The 19742-nt window shown below is 43.4% G+C and overlaps 1 protein-coding gene across 2 annotated transcripts in view; it reads left to right on the top strand.

Annotated features, from left to right (window-relative positions):
- Positions 1–19742, top strand: part of GEMIN5 (gem nuclear organelle associated protein 5) — a 203428-nt gene that overhangs the window by 33687 nt on the left and 149999 nt on the right. The window contains exons 6-9 of one of the 2 annotated variants that reach the window (XM_073621159.1): positions 5880–5996; positions 12191–12323; positions 15746–15908; positions 19530–19742. In XM_073621159.1, the coding sequence (XP_073477260.1) occupies positions 5880–5996; positions 12191–12323; positions 15746–15908; positions 19530–19742 (626 nt within the window). Of the gene's footprint in view, positions 1–5876; positions 5997–12190; positions 12324–15745; positions 15909–19529 lie in introns of both variants that reach the window. The other variant, XM_073621158.1, reaches the window with a different exon arrangement.

Genomic DNA, 19742 nt, shown 5'->3' with positions numbered 1-19742 from the left:
CCACTGACAACCATGTGTTTCCAGAGATAAAACACATAATTTATTCAGCCATTCTCTCTGTGTGTCAGGGTTTTTGCAGTGACTCTTGTTTCATTTGTATTCTGTACAGTTCAGAAATTGTTGTTTAAAGTTACACGCCAGTCAATCGTGAAATCTTTGCAGTAAAACTCCCTAAGGGCACATAGCCTACCTTTTGGACAACACTATTTTTTAATTCTAGTGCTAATCCTATCCTAGCTAGATAACTTGCTGGATTATCATTGAATGCCTGTGAAACAGAGACACACAAACACATGCCAGTGAGTTCTCTGGTTCACTCTCTCTGTTATTCTGCTGCATATGTGCCGCCACACATATGCAGCGCAGAATCATTTAAAAAAATGCTGCGCTACCAGGAGTCAATTTTGCTTGCTGAATCTGCATGCAGAGAAATATGTAACGTAATCTAAATATACTGTCCTTGTTTAGCACTTAAGCATTGGCCTCTAGATTTCTTTAGCACCTCACCTGGAAGTCTAAACCGCTAAATCAGAGTCAAAGTATATGTGGGTGAATTATTTTATCTGCCAAAATATTTGTCTGTTTAGACACTTTTTTTTTTTTTTTTTTTAAATTTCCAAACTCCTGTCACATTGCATTGCTCGTTTTTTTTCCTCACAGCAGCTTCCTTTGTCACCCCCCTGTCTCCAGCTTGCTCATTGGACAACAAATAAACAACAACTAAATTGTCAGGTCCTACCTATTATATTTTATGTACAGTATATTATTTAATACTCTACGTGTTAGATTAACAACAGTGTGCTGTGCTACACAGCTTGAAAAACTCAATGTAGTACCTTCTACGCCTTTTGTTTTTCTAGTGTGCAGGGAATTACAGTACAGTTAAGTCTACTAGAAATACATAAAATGCAGTTGGAGCTGAACTGCAGGCACCTAATTAGGAGATGTGTCCATGGTTTCGTATCGTTAAATGCATTTTACATAAAACTAGAAAAACGTCTGAACCTCTCTAGATATTGGATTTGGCTGTGCTGTTTGGCAGGGGTGGGTAGAGAAGTAGAATAACAAAACTGAATTTCAAATCCTCTGGCAGGTAAAACCATTCACAAATATACGTGCTGTGTTTTAGTTTATTGCCCGAAATTGAGCTGTAATTTTTAAATAAAAATACAATGTTTCAGACAGCCAAATGCAGTATAATCTTATAACAGTGAGGGAATGTTTATCATTACTGTTGCACAAAAAAAGGTATTGCTAAACCGAAACAGAGAAATATTTTAAAACAGATTTACTACTAGGCTAAGGCTTTATCCATAACTTCCACACTCTGTTGTTCTAAAGTAGCACTGTGACAGAATGATTCACTATACAAAGCTTCCAATCCACCCATTGGAGGACTGGAAAATGGGGATTTAACATGTGCCCACACAACAATGTAAGTTAAAAATACAGCTTTATTTATACATTACATTAAAATACAGTTGAAATCAATATACACAAGGTCACCATATCCAATATATAATACACATGAGGTAACACTCAGTGGATCAATGCATTTTGGATCCAACTGCTTCCTCAGGATCCACATTGCATGTATATTCAAAAGATAAGGCTGATTTTGTACACTTAATGAGCAACAATATTAACAGGACTTTTAAAACCATTCATGAAAAAATGTTTTACACCTAGATAATACAATATGAGGCAGATGTTTCTGACATGGTTAGTAACCTAAAGACAACAAAAAAATATGCTGTAGCAAACACCAGTCAGGTATCTAAAAAAAAAATCACAAATAGGAAGTACAGCCATGCAAACAATCTAGCAGCCTAAGCCTAAAAATCCTAAGAACAATATATACCAAATTATAAACTCTAACATATACTGGCCAGTGGCCTGACCTATGTTTTCTAGGTAAGGGGTGGGGTATGTTTAAGCCCAAAAAGTTAAGAATTACAATGTTATAGGGGACATCTAGAAATGTTGTTTGCATCTGAGCAGTACCTTTCTGGTATGTGAGGTTGCCTAGGTACTCCTGAGTCTACAGCCTCTTGGTTTTTCACCTGCAATAGAAGACCTAAGGCAGATCTTCTGCCTTTCATCTTCTGCTCTGCTGAACCAGCTAAATTTTGATCTGTCAGCTTTAGACCAGCTCCTCTGTCCAATGGAGGAGCATAGCAGACACCATTGGACATCAGCACTGTCTGAAGAGGGTAGTGCTGGATGGACTAGTAGACAAGTAACTAACAAATGATAGCCAGGCCAAATGCAATTCTTTACTACCCGGGAACGTGTGCTGACCTGAATGGCATCCTTATGCCCCGTACACACGGTCGGATTTTCCGATGGAAAATGTCCGATCGGAGCGTGTTGTCGGAAATTCCGACCGTGTGTGGGCTCCATCGGACATTTTCCATCGGATTTTCCGACACAGAAAGTTGGAGAGCAGGAGATAAAATTTTCCGACAATAAAATCCGTTGTCGGAAATTCCGATCGTGTGTACACAAATCCGACGGACAAAGTGCCACGCATGCTCAGAATAAATAAAGAGATGAAAGCTATTGGCCACTGCCCCGTTTATAGTCCCAACGTACATGTTTTACATCACCGCGTTTAAAACGATCGGATTTTCCGACAACTTTGTGTGACCGTGTGTATGCAAGACAAGTTTGAGCCAACATCCGTCGGAAAAAATCCATGGATTTTGTTGTCGGAATGTCCGAACAAAGTCCGACCGTGTGTACGGGGCATTACTCGTCAAGGTACCTTCTCCTACTACAGGACAACAGACATAAGAGGTAGAAACAGAAATGTTGTGCTCTTCTTATGCTTCTAGGCTGGATGCCTCTTGTACCATTTAGTTGACGCAGTCTTGCACAGAAGGATACAGCATGTCTGTACTACCATCACTCGCGCTTCTCTAGAACAAGCTTTCACACTGACTGGTTATGGGATTAAGCCTGCTCCTTTTTGTTAGTTGGGCAAGGGAGTTTAGCTTCTTTGTGTTTATTTTATTTGCCCTCATTCTGGGCAGTTCCTTTGGCTATTATTGTGTGTGTATATGGGGTTTGCTCTCTTCTCACCACTCCTTCTACATCAGGGGTAGGCAACCCCCAGCAGGGTGCAGCAAATGGCATCCAAAGCCTCTTTTGACGGCAGTCGACTCCCTCCCCATCAGCAGAGCAGCACAGGGAAGGGTCAGTGAGACACTAATGCATTCTAATTTCAGAGTTCCCCACGCCACACCTGCACTGAGGGGGAGGCACTGTGCCCCCACACATTGTAAAAGATGGAAAACGTTGTTTGGTTCTCTAACTTTGCTGTAGCTGCGATCGTCAGCTTTAGTGATGGGGAAGAGATCGGGTGCAATTCGGCTGGGGGGGCAGTCCCTGTTGCCAGGAGGAGGACTGTCATTTGCCACTCCTAAAGCCAATCACAGTCCTGGTAGCTCCTTCCACCATCTGAGGGAAGATGACTCGCTTGGTTGCCACTACCAATCTCAGAAAGAAGGGATTTCACTGTGTTTGAGAAAACCATGATCAGGTGACAGTTTGTGGAATTACTGCTGAGCTTCTGGGAACTTTGTTGAAATTATTCCTGAACCTTTACGTCACTTACTACTGAACCCCTGCATTCTATGTCCCTTTAAGCCTCAGGCATATTCAGCGCAATGAAAATCACACCCAACTTTTGCTGCGTCACAGAGCACCGCACTTTTTCGCAGCTGCGGGGGCCCAACTTATGATCCTGCACACAGGCCGACTGCTTTCAGAAAATGCCCCTGACCTGAGTTCATCATTGCGCATCCATTCTAGATGCATGTATGTGACATCACATACAAGCACGTGGACTAGATGTGAGAGGTGGATCAGCAGGATGAGTGTGCCAGGACAGGTAGATGTGTCTCCTCTGCTTTTTTTTTCACCACTCTGCATATCATAGATGAGAAGAGTGTACAGTGGTGGGGAAAATGAGCAGGAGGGGTTCAGAGGTGGGACGGAAGAGCAGGAGGGTACAGCGGTGGGGCAAATGTGAACGGGGGGGTATAGTGATGGGGCAGATGAGCAGGTGGTTTCAGTGTTGGGCCAGATGAGAAGGGGGTTACAGTGGTGGGACAGATTTGAAGGGGGCTCAGTGGTGGGACAGAAAAGTAGGGGGGTAGAGCAATGGGGCAGATGTGAAAGGAGGTGTATTGGTGGGACAGATGAGCAGGGGGTACAGAGGTGAGACAGATGTGCAGGAGGTACGATGGTAGGGCAGATGAGAAAGCGGGTTACAGTGGTGGGGCAGATGAGCAGATGGGTTCAGTGTTAGAACAGATGTAATGGCGATTCAGTAGTGAGACCGAAGAGCATGGGGATATGGCGGTGGAGCAGATGTGCAGGGAGGTACAGTAGTGGGAGAGATAAAAAGGGGGTTCAGCGGTGGGACAGAAAAGCAGGGGGGTACAATGATGGGGCAGATGAGAAGGGGGTAACAGTGGTGGGAAAGATGAGCAGGGGGGGTTCAGTGTTGGGGCAGATGAGAAGGGGGTTCAGCGGTGGGACAGAAGAGCAGGGGGTACAGAGGTGGGTCATTTGTGAAAGGAGGTGCATTTATGGGACTGATGAGCAGGGGGTTACAGTGGTTGGGTAGAAGAGCAGGGGGGTACTGAGGTTGGGCAGATGTGCGGAGGAGAAAGGAGGTACATCGGTGGAACACTTGAGAAGGGGGTTACAGTGGTGGGGCAGAAGAACAGGGGGAACAGAGGTGGAGCAGATGTGCAGGCAGGTACAAGGGTGGGGCAGATGAGCAGGGGGTTACAGTGGTGGGGCAGATGAGCAGGGGGTTACAGTGGTGGGGCAGATGAGCAGGGGGTTACAGTGGTGGGGCAGATGAGGAGGGGGTACAGATTTGGGGCATTTGTGCAGGGGGTACAGATTTGGAGCAGATGCGCAAGGTAATACAGTGGTGGGGCAGATGTGCAGGGGGTTACAGTGGTGGGGCAGATGTGCGGGGGGGACAGTGATCTGAGGTGTGAAGGTGCATGAATTGGGGCTGCATGAGAGTGCAGGATGTTAATTTCTCACTACTCAAGTAGTTTACAGCATTTACTTTATAAAAAATCCTTTTTGTTTTTGAGTGTGTGACGTTGACATTTTTTTGTTATAAAATCGACACGCTCCAATTCCTTTGAAAACATTTTTTGGCACATTGTGCTTAAAAGGTTGCCTACCCCTGTTCTACAACCATATTGCCCAGATGGCTGGGGGGCTCTGGATGATCTAGTGCTGGGCAGTGGGCACATTTGCTTTCCTGTTACAGAAGCTATGTAGGTGGTCTTAGTGACTGTGCAGTTCAACAAGCACCAGCATCAAACCTAGTGCACTCCATAAACAGCGCTTAGCACCAGGTCTGGTAAGAGGCAGCCACACCCTTCCCATCTTACAAGTCTATGTGAGGACACTTGTGATGAGCTGTAACACTTTCCCAGCACAGAGCATTGGAGTGAGAGCAGAAAGCAGTATTTTCTCTTTGTACAAAAATAATTTTAAGGCAGTACCAAAAAAATCGGGCACATATTATGAAATACAGTGTCTGCCTAAAAAAGATAAAAATGTATAAGACTTCAGTTGAGCTTTAAAATATGGAATAGCAACAACATGGAAGGTTAAAATGTATTTTTTGGTGTACATAAATAATTCACAATGTGTTACTGCAAATACAGGATAGTTTTCCCTTTAATTTAATCTATAGCTTTATTCTAAACACTAAAGGCATCTAACATCTATAGTGGGTTTTTAGAACTTGGTTAAAAAAAAAAGTCCAGCTCCCTACATGTCTGCGCCCTCTGTGCTGGATCCCATCCTGAGCCTGTGTTCTTTCTTTTCATCAGCAGCCGAGCAAAATGCAGCCAATGGAGACCTCCTGCCAGAGACTGAGAACAAGGGTTGCTACCTGGCCTCAGGCAGCAAAGATCAGACTATCCGTATATGGAATTCCTCTACAGGAAAAGGTGGGCTCCCAGGGACTCGCATACCTTACTGCATTGTTATGCAAACCATACATATGCACAGGACTTCTAACACTGATACAATAAAGTTGTTTGCAGCTGGATGTCATTAGACACCTATTTAAAAAAAAAAAATTAAAAAACATTGTATACCGATATAGCTGATGAAGACAAAATTCCATGATTATCAAACTACAAACTGTGTTGCTGCATACTGGGGTTGTTATATTTTTTTTTAGCATAAAGCCTGTATGGATTACCAGTGGCTCTCATGAGAGCTGTTCTATTGACCTGCATGCCACTCATACCTGCAACAACAACCGTTTTCAAAGTTGCCTTTACACAAAATGAAACACAGCAGTTGAACCACCAGATAGATATTACCCAGAAACCAAGTTTACTGCTGCCATGTTGCAAGGGAGTGATTTGGGATGTGCTACAAGGCATTGCAAAAGATCGCTGCTGTGTAACTAGAGACTGTAAGTGACTCTTATAGGAAACTATGACTAAAGGCATGTAATTATTAAATTGACGAAATAACTACTTCCATGTTGCAAGAGCATTTAAATGACTGATGCCATGTTAAAACACACTGTAGGTGAGCAAGACCACATCTGTCAGCACAAATTTGATAGTACAGAGCAGAGAGAAAATATATACTTTTTGTAGAATATTTAAAAAAAATACTCCAGAACAATATATTGCAGCTTACCAGTTCTCAGATGTGGTGGCTGTATTAGTTTTACTTTTTTTTTTTTTTTAATTCATTGGCTTTTTATAATAGTCTGAAGAAATGACAAGAAATGAGGGTAGCTGTTGTGACCACGACAGGAGGACGCAAATATTAAAGTATATCTAGAGCCAAACTTTTTTGTATTAGATAGAGTAGGGAAGTATTAAAACCCTTGACATTATTTTTTGTCACCTAAGACCCATTGAGGAAATTTCCTGTTATTTCCTGTCCCATAGACACAACCAGAAGCAATAGGAAAACTCTCCAAATTAAGGGAACAGAGTGTTCCCATAGGAAGAGTTCCTCTTTAGGGCCAGTTCACACCACATGCAGTCCAGTGCGTTTTTATTTTCTTTATTAAAAACGCATGGAAAGTAGGTTATATGGTTTCCAATGGCATAGTTCACACCAGTGCGGTCAGTGCCAGGGCATTCCAGTTCCAGAAAAAAAAAGTAGAACATGCTGCATTTTTCCTGCACTGGACTGTACTGGAATGTGGTAAACACATCAAAAATGCACTGTAACGCATTAAAACACAGCGGACCCTAGTACAGTGGAGAAAAAAAACAGGAAAAAAGAAGAAAAATGCCTAGAATGCATTCAGAAACACATTAAAAACGCGCATGCAGAAACTCATCAGGAACTGATCTTGTGTGCGTTTTTGTGGTGTGAACCAGCCCTCATTCCTGTTTGGGTGTCAACTAAAATATTTGGATTTTCGTCAGTCTTTGTGACAATGGTAACATCAGTTACAGATAACAAGAAAAACTTGACAGGGTTGCTAATGCTTCCCTACTCCATCCAAAATGTAAAAAAAAAATACCTTACTTAAAAAACTGTTGTTGCAATCTGCTCAGGGCCGTAGATAATTTTTTTTCTTGGGTGGGTTCTGGTCTTTCAAACTTAAAGGCATCATTTACACTTTAATGTTGAGGGAGGTACGGTAAAAACGTGACAGCAGTGGGACCATGAGGCTTTGCAATGCAGCACAGCAAAAATTATCCCCATTCAACTAAATAGAACACTATGCACGTAGTTGTGATGCTGTAGTGTACTCATTAGTACAGCGAGCTCCTCCTAAGCTCCCTGTTTTTTTTTTTTTTCATTTAGCCCGCTGGGTTGAACTAAAAAAAACTTACCGTGTGAACCAGGCTTTAGATCTCATTCATATGTTCTAAATGGCCATGGAATGGCAAATATACCATCAATACCTACAGCCACGATTCCAGATGTTCCAATTTTTGGCAGCTGCTCAGCCTGTTCACCTGAGTGATGGGCTGAAAAGAGCAACTGCTGTTAACATCTATCTGTACATCCAGTGGTCCCCATGTTTAAGCTCCAGGGGACAAAGAAAAACACATCAGGTGTAGCCTGGTGGGAACTCAGGCTGAGGTCTCTCCCATCACTACTACATTACCATAGGACTCACGTGGATGTGTGGCACCAGGGATTTTTTTTTCTCTCTTCCCTTCAGTGACTACAGGAGCTCAGATGAGCTCCATCCCTCGCCAGCACTCCTGCAGCACATTGAGTATAATCTACATTAGGGCCGAAACAACTAATCGATTAATCGACAACTAATCAATTATGAAATGAATTGATTATGAAAATAGTAATCGATTAATCGGCCAGTAACATAATGGGGTTAAAAAAGCTAAAATTAGCCCTATATAGTACAAAAAGAGCAAATAATTTCTACTGTAAATATTACTTTCACTGTTCCACAGTAAAAAACTAAGGGCTAATTTTTTTTTTTAACTGCATTATTTTACTAAATGTCATAGGCCTGGTTCCCACCCATGTGTTTTTGGTGCTTTTTGCAGAAATGCACTACAGTTCATTTAACGTTCACATCTATGCTTTTTTCAGCTGCTGTGTATTTGGAAAGGGTCAAGGACCTTTTTCTGCTAAACAGTATAGAATTTTTTTTTCTTTAAATGAAAAAATTTGATCTGAGTCTGATGATATTTACCAGATTCAACCTCTAATAGTATATAGAGTATATCTCTTCTGTCTGTTATTCTCAGAGAGGAGTAAAGATTTTACTCCCTAATCATATAGTTGGTTATTTATATTTACCCCTGCGTATAAAGATATTTAGGAATAAATTGCCTTTTTTTAAACTTTACATATTAACTAAATTATACACCACACTTTTTTTTTAAAGGTTATTAACCAATTAATCGATTAATCGAAACAATAATCGGCCAACTAATCGATTATGAAAATAATCGTTAGTTGCAGCCCTAATCTACATTACTCCCCACATCGATAGAACCTGAGCAACACACTAACAAACCGTGGGTCACAGTGGTTACCTGCTGTTAGGGACTAATTTCTGACCCTGGATGCAGAGCGATTTTAGCCAAGGGCAAAAATGTATCCCTTCCTACAGGTAACCACTGGATGTGCAGGTACAGGTGGATACATGTTTACAGCAGCAGACAGCCTTGGCTCATTTCAGCCCATCACTCAGGTGTACAGGCTGAGCAGATATTAGAACATCTGATCCCGGGCGCAGGTATTTCCAGTATACTTGCTGCACCATGGTCATGTAGGATGTATGAATGAGACCCAAGACTGGATTTTAGCCAACCTTACTGTGCAAGTTGAGCAGGTGCAAAGGGCAACATTATGTGGTAGGCAGTAAATTCAGTGTCATAAGAAATTTTATGAAATGTTTTAAGAGATGAAAAAAAAAATATTGTGAACTGCCTACCACAGGATGGTGCCCTTTACACCTGGTCAATATGGTTGGCTTTTATTCAGTCTTAAACTGTAGTAAACCCAGCTTTTGAACTTCTACCTACAAGTAAGCCTATAATAACACTTACCTGTAGGTACATTGAATATCTCCTAAACTTGTGGTGTTTAGGAGATATTCACATGGAAAGCAGCCGTGATGTCACCGGGGCATGTGCTCTGTAGGGACGGCATGCCGCTTGGTTGTACTTCTCCTGGGGAGGAGTGCAGTTCGTTCTGCACTTTTGTGACCCATTTTTAGCCGACAGGCGGCTATAGCCCGCTGTCAGCTGACATTGCTCAGCAGGTCCAGGCTGTGGAAAGATCCTAAGTTTAAAGTCAGGATTCACTCAGATGTCTGGACCAGCAGCTAGCCAGCCGCTCCTGCCCCCTTCACAGCCTGGCATTCTAGTGATCTTCGGGGAGGGGGGGGGTTAGAGCCAGGGACTGACAGTCGCCACTCTTTAACCCAGCACAATTTGTGCTGTCCCCATTCACCTACAGTGATATTAAACTCAATATATGTGAGCAAAGAACTATGGACATAAAGTGCTGCAACCAAAAAATGAACTCGAATATCTAGTCCTATGCCATATATAATAAATTCAGGTGCGCTACTAGTGTCTCAATGGTTAAAAAAGTTGATCTTCAACCCAAAACTTCTAAATATTTACTTAAGTGACAAAAAATAATAAACATGAGTGAAATCCCAAAAATAAGAAATAACTAACAGAAATTTGTTGAAACAGTGTATCAAAAAGAGCCCTTTCACACTGGGGCGGTTTGCAGGCGCTATTGCGCTAATAATAGCGCCTGCAAACCGACCCGAAAGTGCCGCTGCTTGCATTTCAGTGTGAAAGCCCCGAGGGCTTTCACACTGGAGCGATGCGCTGGCAGGACAGTAAAAAAGTCCTGCCAGCAGCATCTTCGGAGCGGTGAAGGAGCGGTGTGTATACCGCTCCTTTACCGCTCCTGCCCATTGAAATCAATGGGACGGCGCGGCTATACCGCCGGCAAAGCGCCTCCGCAGAGGCGCTTTGCGGTGGTATTTAACCCTTTCTCGGCCGCTAGCAGGGGGTAAAACCGCCCCGCTAGCGGCCGCATACCGACGGTAAAACGCCGCTAATAATAGCGGCGTTTTACAGCCGACGCTGCCCCCCGCCCCAGTGTGAAAGGGCTCAAACAGATACAAATATGTGTCAAAAATGTATCAAAAATAGTATGGGTTTCAATAAAAATAGTCCTTCTTTATATTAAACGGATAGCTGATCCTTTTGGTGTCTGAACTTGCTGACAAGGTGATATATAAACATGCTGACAAAGCGGTAACATAAGGAGGGGCCGCTTACCAGATAAGTTGGACCCCTATTACGGGGGTCTATAGAGCCTCACAGGTACCAGATCTTGGGCAGGGACAGCTGCTTAACGGCTTCGGATCCGCCTTGGCTTTTTACCGAGCACCGGGATGATCTCCCCTCCACCGATGCCACTGTGTAATCTCAGGTGTCTTCAGGGTTTTGCCGATGCCGGGGCTTAAGGGCTCAGATAGCTGATTTCATCTGCGGTTAGGAATCCGCCCTACGTTCCTCCCAAACACTGGAATGCCGTATCCTAAACTTTGCTCCTGTGTGATCCCTCGTTAGCAAGTTGGAAAAAGGATAGAAAAAACTTCCATGGTGAAGTATATAAAAATTCCTTTATTTAAAAATCGTGGGTGACTGACATCAAGATTGGAGCAGAAAATTGCAAAACGGACAGCTTGGCTGCTGCGAGGCTTGCCCGGCTGATGTGTGGTGACGTCAGGTCCCGTAGCTCCGTCGCCACTCTTTGCTAACTGAAGGCTGAGAACTGAGTGATCAGCGGTATTTGATCACTCTGTTGTTTCTCTTAGAATCAGCTGGGGACAGATGCAGCATTGGATCAATGCTCCATCCACCTGGGTAAATATAATTTAAAAAAAAACATCTTTTACAGGAAAAAAAAATCCCCCTCTCCCTCGTAAGAACCCTCGCTCCCCAAGCAAAGGTTCCCACTGTAAAAACTCTCCCACAGTCAACACCCTCTCCCCAGCAAAGATTCATAATTATGAAGAAAATTTCCCTTCATCCAATCCAACTCCCTCCCAGAAGCAAATCCCTGCCATTAACCACTCCCTGTAAACTTCTCTACAAGAAACTCCCCCCTTCTCCAAAAGCAAACCCACCTCCTTACCCCCCACCAAAATAAACTCCCCCAGGCCGGAATTCTCACTTCCTCCTTCTCAAAACAGAAAATTGATGCCTCCCCACTTACCAGATCTCAAATTCAGCACGGCACAGAAGTAGGAAAACTTCTGCATCCCCCCAGTCTCCCTTCAGCTGTGTCATATGATACCTCGAGGAGGAGTCTAGGAGTTCCCTCAACCATGCACTGTCAATTGCTGGCTTCTGAGACCTCGCAGTAATTTCATGCTTTTCAGGGGGACCCCCTATTGAACTGAGGGGGTAGGGCACAATAGAAGGGGGGTTAGCTGCTGCACTCTGAAACTCTGATTGCTTCTACTGTGCTGATGCTGAGGCTAAACAGCAGGGACACTGTCTGTGCATTTTGCCAGGATGCTCTGGGGGGGTTGAACACACCTGACCCCCCCCCCCCTTTATCTACGTCCCTGAATCTGCTGTATGTTTTCTTTGGAGAGAGGCCTAATCTCTTCCTTTTACTGCTTTCTCTGTTGTTTTTCTAGGTGTTTCCACACTCAAGTTGCCCTATTTGAAGCGCCGTGGAAGTGCCATTGATCCAGGCATCAAGGAGCGCCTATGGCTGACTCTCTACTGGCCACATGGACATCCCACTCAGTTACTGTCCAGTTGTTTTGGGTTAGTAGTAAATAGATCTTTCTGAAGAATCATTTATTTTTCATGGGACATATCATTGGTGACTTTATTTGCTAACCTGTTCACTGGTTTTGTAAATTCCAGATTTAATTTCATAGTTTTGTATAGCGTAATATGTGTGTACTTCTGCCCTTCATTAGGTAGTGTTCTTCCTTTTAAAGCACTAAATATATTCCAGGTGCATCATAAAAGAGGTGTTCAAAACATGGCTTTAGGCACATTTTTTAATCCTGGTTTTTCTCCCCTTGAGCAGAGGAGGAAAAAACATTGTGTGTGCATGAGGCCTATGACATTTTAACAGTTTTTGTTCTGATGCACCTGGAATGTATTTAGCTGATTTAAGCTGAAGATTCACTTGCTCATTACAATTGGTTGAAAACTCTGTTTAGCTATTCAAGGTAATACAACTTGAGCTGTACTTCTAGCTCCCTGCCAGATCAGAGAGGCATCAATGGCCACAACATCACAAGCTGTGCTTTTATTAATGTCAAAGAGAACACAGTGATTTGGGGACACAAAATTATTATTGGCATGAGCCATAGCAGCTTCTCTGATGCAACAGGGAGCTGGAAGTATACCTCCTGCTCTACTAGCAGAGATAGCTAAACCATGCATTGTAACTGGTTTGAAGAAAACACATTTACTAAAACTGGTGCACTCAGAATTTGGTGCAGATGTGCATGGTAGCCAATCAGCTTCTAAAGTCAGCTTGTTCAATTGAGCTTTGGCAATAAAACGTGGTAGCTGACAGGCTAACTTTTGCATAGAAACCAAATTGTGCACTCTCTAGCATTAGTAAATAAACCCCATTGTTGATGCTTAAATTACAGAGGTAATCAGAGCTATCCGAAGTTGTAAAAATAAAGATGCCCTGAGTTGCGTCAGCTAGTGCCCAGGGTTTTGCCATAATGTGCAAATATGTACAGCATTATAGAAGACTTATTTGCTGAAACACCCCTTCCAGTGATGCAATAGCTGCAATCTCCATCTTGCCTTTTCCCGATTTTCCTCCAAGTTTGGCATCTTTGACTGGGGCAGGATGGCTTAAATCCTGAGCATGCGCACGGAGTTTATTCATCTTGGAACAAAGGGCATGCTGTTAATGTACAATAAGCTGCAGATATGTGCTAGCAATATATTTTTTAAGACTTTAGTTCTACTTTAAAGCAGAACTTTACCCATAACTTGATCAATAATAATGTCCTTTAGAAAGGAACTTACATTCTAAATTATTAATTGTGATACCAAAATTAGTGTGTGTTGTAAATTGCCCCCAGCATTGCTCCTGTTTCTTCTTACTGGACGCTTCCATTTTGCTGAAGCCCAGAGCCCCTTGAACAGCAGTAAATCATTAAGTGGAACTAAACCCATTGATTTAATGTTTTTTTTAAAAACAGTTACATTCGTGGAATGCTGGGATTGCTAACTGTCACATTTTGGTTGTGTCCTCAACCAAACTCAAACCATCAAATGGCTGGTGTCAAAAATGATCACGTCCAGCATCATGGCAGTTGCTGATTAAACAGAAGCAGCTTCCTTGGCTGTAAAGGATAGGAGGGTGTAATTCCCAGGTTCTTTGGCTGTAAAGGATAGGAGGGTGTAATTCCACTTTAAAGTGGAACTTTACCCATAACAACTTGATAAAAAAAAGAATGTTCTTTGCGAGGATCATACATTCCACATTAATAATTATGCAACCAAAATTAGTGTGTGCTGTAAATTTTCTCCAGCATTGCTCCTGTTTGTTCTTGTTGGAGGCCGCTATTTTGCTGAAGCCCAAAGCCCCTGAGTAGTAGTAAATCATAAAGCGTAACTAAACCCATCGATTTAACGGTTTAAAAAAAAAACAGTACATTCCTGGAATGCCGGGATTGCTTACTGTCACATTTTCTTGTGTACTCAACCAAACTATCAAACCACCAAATGGCTGGTGTCATAACAGATCACATGTGCAGCACCATGGCAGTTGCAGATCAATCAGAAGCTTCCTTGGCTGTAAAGGATAGGAGGGTTTAATTCTGGTTTAGCCCAGGCTCACACTGATGTGGGTTAGAAATTGTGAGAGTTCAGATGATTTCAAACCGGCAATGCAGTCCGAGTTCAGGGGCGATTTGACAGGCATCTGTGCGGGTTTATGCACAGATGTCTATTCAAATCGGCCCAATGTGAACGTGGGCTTAAGGCTGTCAGCAGATCGACCTCCACAAGTGCAGAGTGGGGTGAGACAGAATTGTACCCAGTATAGACACTTATTTTTAGAGCCCTTTCACACTGGGGCGGTTTGCAGGCGTTATTGCGTTAAAAATACCACCTGCAAACCGACCCAAAACAGCCGCTGCTGTTTGTTCAGTGTGAAAGCCCGAGGGCTTTCACACTGAAGCGGTGCGCTGACAGGAGAAGAAAAAAACTCCTGCCAGCCGCATCTTTGGAGCGGTGAAATCAATGGGGCAGTGCGGCTATACCGCGGCAATACCACGGCTATAGCCGCGCTATACGAGCGGTATTAACCCTTTTTCGGCCGCCAGCGGGGGTTAAAACCGCACCGCTAGCGGCCGAATACCGCTGGTAAAGCAGCACTAAAAATAGCGCCATTTTACCGCAGACGCCCCCTACCGCCCCAGTGTGAAAGCAGCCTTAATGTTTTAAATAGCTATACCTGCAAAAGGGGCCAGTCTGAAGTGATCTATTAGGACCTACTTTTCTGACTAAAGTTCCACTTTAAGGATGTCCTCAGATCCAAACTCAGCAGTGCCTAAAAATGGAGAGCAACTGAGCATGTGCAGAGCAGGGAGAGACAGTGTGTTACTCGATTTTAAACAGCATAGGCACTTATTTTTAATGTTTTACAAAGCTGCACCTGCAAAAGGGGCCAGCCTGAAGTTATCCAATAGGACTTGATTTCCCACTTTAAAGAAAATAATTGTTGCCAGCAGAAATTAGACTCTTCATTTCAATGCCTAACTTTCTGTGGAAGATGAACAGAATTATCTGGTTCAGGGGTAGCCAACATCCGCACTCCAGCTGTGGTGAAACTACACATACTATTATCCCTCTGCCTCTGGGAGTCATGCCATTGGCTGTCAGTCTTGCAGTACATCATGGGACTTGTAATTTCACAACAGCTGGAGTGCCGAGGTTGCCTACCCCTGATCTGGTAGCTCTTGGCAATATAGACAGTTTAAGGCAACTTAGGAAAGCAGCACAGTAGTTATATCAACAAATCTCTCTCCATATCCGGTGAGACAAGCAGTCGGAGGTAGCAGTGCCTCTCAGACAGCAGGATTTACAGCTCGAAGACTGTACTCACAAGTCTAGGCCCGGTCACATGTCAGGAAGAGCACTGCCAATCTTCAGGATATGTTATCTGAATAAAGCAATTTAAGTGTATTCTATTTCATCTCCAGGGGGGAGCTACTCTTATGGGATCTGGCAAAACCTGGAAAACAAAAATGGAGTATCTTGGGCTCTTCAGAGGGACAAAACCATACCCGAATTGTTTTTAATCTTTGTTCTCTTGTGACGGAAGAAGGGAGGGAACTGCTTCTGTCTACATCTATGGATCGAGATGTAAGTTTTGAAGTAACTGAATTATATTTCACAAAGTCTTTACTTTAGATTAGAGCATTGTTTTGTTCCATGAAGCTCTTGAGTATGCAGTATCTTGGACCTTTGTTTAATCCATTTAATTTTTGCAGAAAAAGAGGCACAGAACAATATTGCACAGTAGTACAGCCTAGCGTAGTTTTCTGTGGAATGATGTATTTTTTATGCAAGTTCAAACATCTGTCTGTTGACAAACTATGATGGAAGAGAGACAAGTAAACTGACGCTTGTTTGCACTAAGCCTGAGAGTGGGCATTCTTGCTTTGGAAGATGGACAGATGTCTCGCAGAGGAAGATGGGTGCTTCTTAAACATGCTTGGGACCTGCTGTTGTGTCAACACAGAGCTTAGCCACTTTAGCATAGCAGTGCACAAACATTTAACACCTTTCTCTGTGTTTTCTATGAGATAAGGGATGATGGTGCCTCCAAAGCTAGCCATGGATGCATCAGAATTCAGTTGGTTCAGCAGGGACTGGCTGAAGTTCGATCCATATGGACATATTCACTAGACATTTATTGGAGGGCACGGCAGACCTCTGGGATATAAGGCCTGTCCCTAACTGAGTAAACACTGTGCAAAAAAAAATGCATTGATCTTCCCCCTGTAGGCGGCACCCTCTGTAATATTTTAGCTTAGTGTGTTAGGAGGTAGGACATGTTAGGATTCAAAGTAGAGTCAATTGATTCTTCAGCTTTCAATTAGTGCATCTGCTCCTTTCTGTTTTTTCCCAGGGATACGGTATACTGCTTTAAAGCGGGGTTCCACCCAAATTTTGAACAATATCTGTATGTATTCTCTTCCTTGCCTAGATGCTGACATGCTGTTTAAAAACATTTAAATCGCAGTAATTACCTTTTATTTTTCTATTCTTCTTTGCACTTCCTGGTTCTCCTCCCTTGGGAGTAGGCGTGTTTCTAGCCTCTCCCAGACTCCGCACAGTCTCCTGGGAGCTAGTCTCAGGCTTCCCAGGATGCCACTGAGCATGTGCGGGAACGAGCGGTAAATGCTGGGAGCACAGCATTCACCGCATCCAGGAAATAAATGCTTGTGGGCTTCAAATGCCCACAATGAAGATGGAAACCGCCTGCAGTGAATAATATAAGTTATTCTTTCCGATGAAATCTGACACAGGTGGACATATTACACACAATATGTGAGTATGTAATGCTGAGAAGAAAAGTTTGTGAATGAACTCAAAAAAAAAAAAAACGATAGATAGGTGGACCCCCGCTTTAAATAAACCCTACAAGCTGCTTTTTTCCTTGGCAGTTTGAAAACAAACTCCCAATTATTAAAATTCACTGTAGGAATACCACCCTGAGCTGTGAAATAATGGAACCACCTCCTAAGTGAGTTCCCTCTGTCCCTTTCCCTGGGAGGTCTGTACTGGCTCTTCTCTGTCTCTTAAGCTGTTCATAGATGGATTGAAATTTGGCCAATTCAGCAGGGACCAGCCAAATTCCAATCCGTGTGTGGCCGCCCCTGCTCGACAGAAGATGATCCTTAGATTGGGAACGTTGGAAAACTGTTATCGATCAGTGGTTGCAGCAGATGATCAGTGTATTTTTGACAGCAGAGAGTTTCGCTGTAGGAATGCAATGTCCCGGTGAGGGGGGATTCCTTCATTCACCTCACGTGTGTGCAGTGCCAGGACAAGCAAATCTTGTGTCCTTGGCGAAGATGCCAAAACGGCCCGACAACTCGCTCCCCCACGATGTGTGAGCATCATCTTTCAGCAAAGAAAATCAAGCACTAGTCTGCATGCTCACCCCCCTAAGCCAAAATTCTCCCCAAACGAAAATTCCCTCTCCTCCCAGTACACCTCCACCCCACTGCTGAAATTCTCCCCCCTCCCTGGAAAAATACTCCCCCTTCCCAGCCCAAATTCTCTCTCCCCCAAATCACCCCTCCTAGCACAAATCCTCTACCTTTCAAAATTCCCCCCCCCCCCCCCCCCCAAACAAAAACTATTTGCAATTTTTCCCTCCTAGCACAAATCACCCCTATTGCCACAAATTCTCACCCCCCCCCCCCCAGCACAAATCCTCCATACTAGCAAAAATCTGTCCTTAAGCTCCCACCAAATCACCCATACTAGCACAGATACCATCCTTGTGTAAATTCTCCCCCCCTAACAAAAAAAAAAAAAAGTCCGCTCCCAGTACAAATCCTTTCCCAATCCCCCTCCTAGCACAAAGCCTCCCTACTAGCAATGATCCCCCCCCCCCTTCCCCCAAAGCACCACTACTAGTTACTAGCACACATCTCATCCTAGCACAAATTCTCACACCGTCCCATAAAATAATTCCTGCTCCCAGCACAAATCCTCTCCTTCCCCAATCCCCTTCCTAACACAACTCCTCTCCTTTCCCAATCCTGCCTCCTAGTAGAAATCCCATCTTCCCACAACATCACCTCCTAGCACTAATCCTCTTCTCCCTCCCCCTCCTAGCACATATGCTCTCATCTTCATCACAAATATTTGTTAAAAGATGTGTCCCCAGTACAATTCCTTCCTCCCTCAAACACACAGACTTCAGATGCAGTTCAGTAGTTGGCTGTGGGATATCTTTCCTCCCAGGCTCCTCCTCATCTTGTCACGCAATTGTTTAGGAGGAACCTATCGGAATCTTTCCTTGGCTTTGACTTTAAGCACTTTTGGCAGGCAGCCAGCTGGGAGACATGCCAGCTGCTGCAGGGGTATGGGATCACAGTGTCTAGGTTACGATGCGAGTTGCAGGAAAGAAAATCTCATCATCTATGGCTTGCCTTAGAGAGGAAGGGGACAGGAAATTTGTGTGGGCTGAAGCTAAAGGGATAGAGCAGAGAAGGATCAAACTGAGTCCAGTGAGGACTGGGAGTGTGTGAATTTGGGGGCTAGAAGGGAGGGGAGAATGAGGCAGGGAGGAGAAGGACGTAGATTTGTGCTGGTTGCTGTTGAGAGGCAGGTTAGACTGAGAGCATTGTGTACAGAGAGTGAGTAGAACTGACGCCTGGAAGGGAAGATGCGGAGAGTGAGGCAGGGAAGTCCAAAGAGAAACCCCAAAAAGTTTTTATACTTCTCAATGGTCTGTGTGTTGTTGTTTTTTTTTGTTTTTTTTTGTTTTTGTGTTTTTTTTTTTTAAATAGGAACACATTTGGCATATATAGTTCTTATTTAATTTTTAGGGGATTTTTGTATTTTCTCTATTGTCTAGCTTTTAGCTCTGATGAAGGGGGAGTACTGAGTTCCTGAAACATGTTAGCTGTTGCAAAATGAAATCTTGTGTGGTACTTGCACCCTTTCAACACTTTCATTCTCTATTGAGTGAGACCAATCACTCAAGAAGCAAGATTTATTGGGCTTTGTAATGACATCAAAAGGGGTGTACATGTGGGGTGGGAAATCTGAGAGATCACCCTGACTTTCTGAGTTCTATAAGAAGCCACTAAGCAAATAATTCAAGCAGTATCCACTCAAATAGAAACTATTAGTATTGGGTGGACTTTTAATTATTATTTCTATTTGTTTTGCATACAAATAAAAAGGAATGTCTTTATGCCAAGATTTGTCTTAATTTTTTATTACTTGGATCATGTGCAGGTGAAGTGTTGGGATCTGGGATCCCTTTCTTGCTGTTGGTCATTGAGTTCCCTGGGTGGCTTTGTATACAACTTGGCTTTCTCCCCTGTGGCTGCTGGATGTCTGGCCATTGGAGTAGGTGACAGCATGATCCGTGTGTGGAACACTATGTCTGTGGTGAACTCCTATGATGTGAAGACACTGTGGCAAAGCATCAGGTCCAAAGTCACTGCA

This window comes from Aquarana catesbeiana, linkage group LG03, assembly GCF_042186555.1.
Source record: "Aquarana catesbeiana isolate 2022-GZ linkage group LG03, ASM4218655v1, whole genome shotgun sequence".
In the NCBI taxonomy this organism is placed as follows: Eukaryota; Metazoa; Chordata; class Amphibia; order Anura; family Ranidae; genus Aquarana; species Aquarana catesbeiana.
The sequence above is the reverse complement of the archived record's forward strand: the minus strand, read 5'-3'. Positions and strand labels throughout refer to the sequence as shown.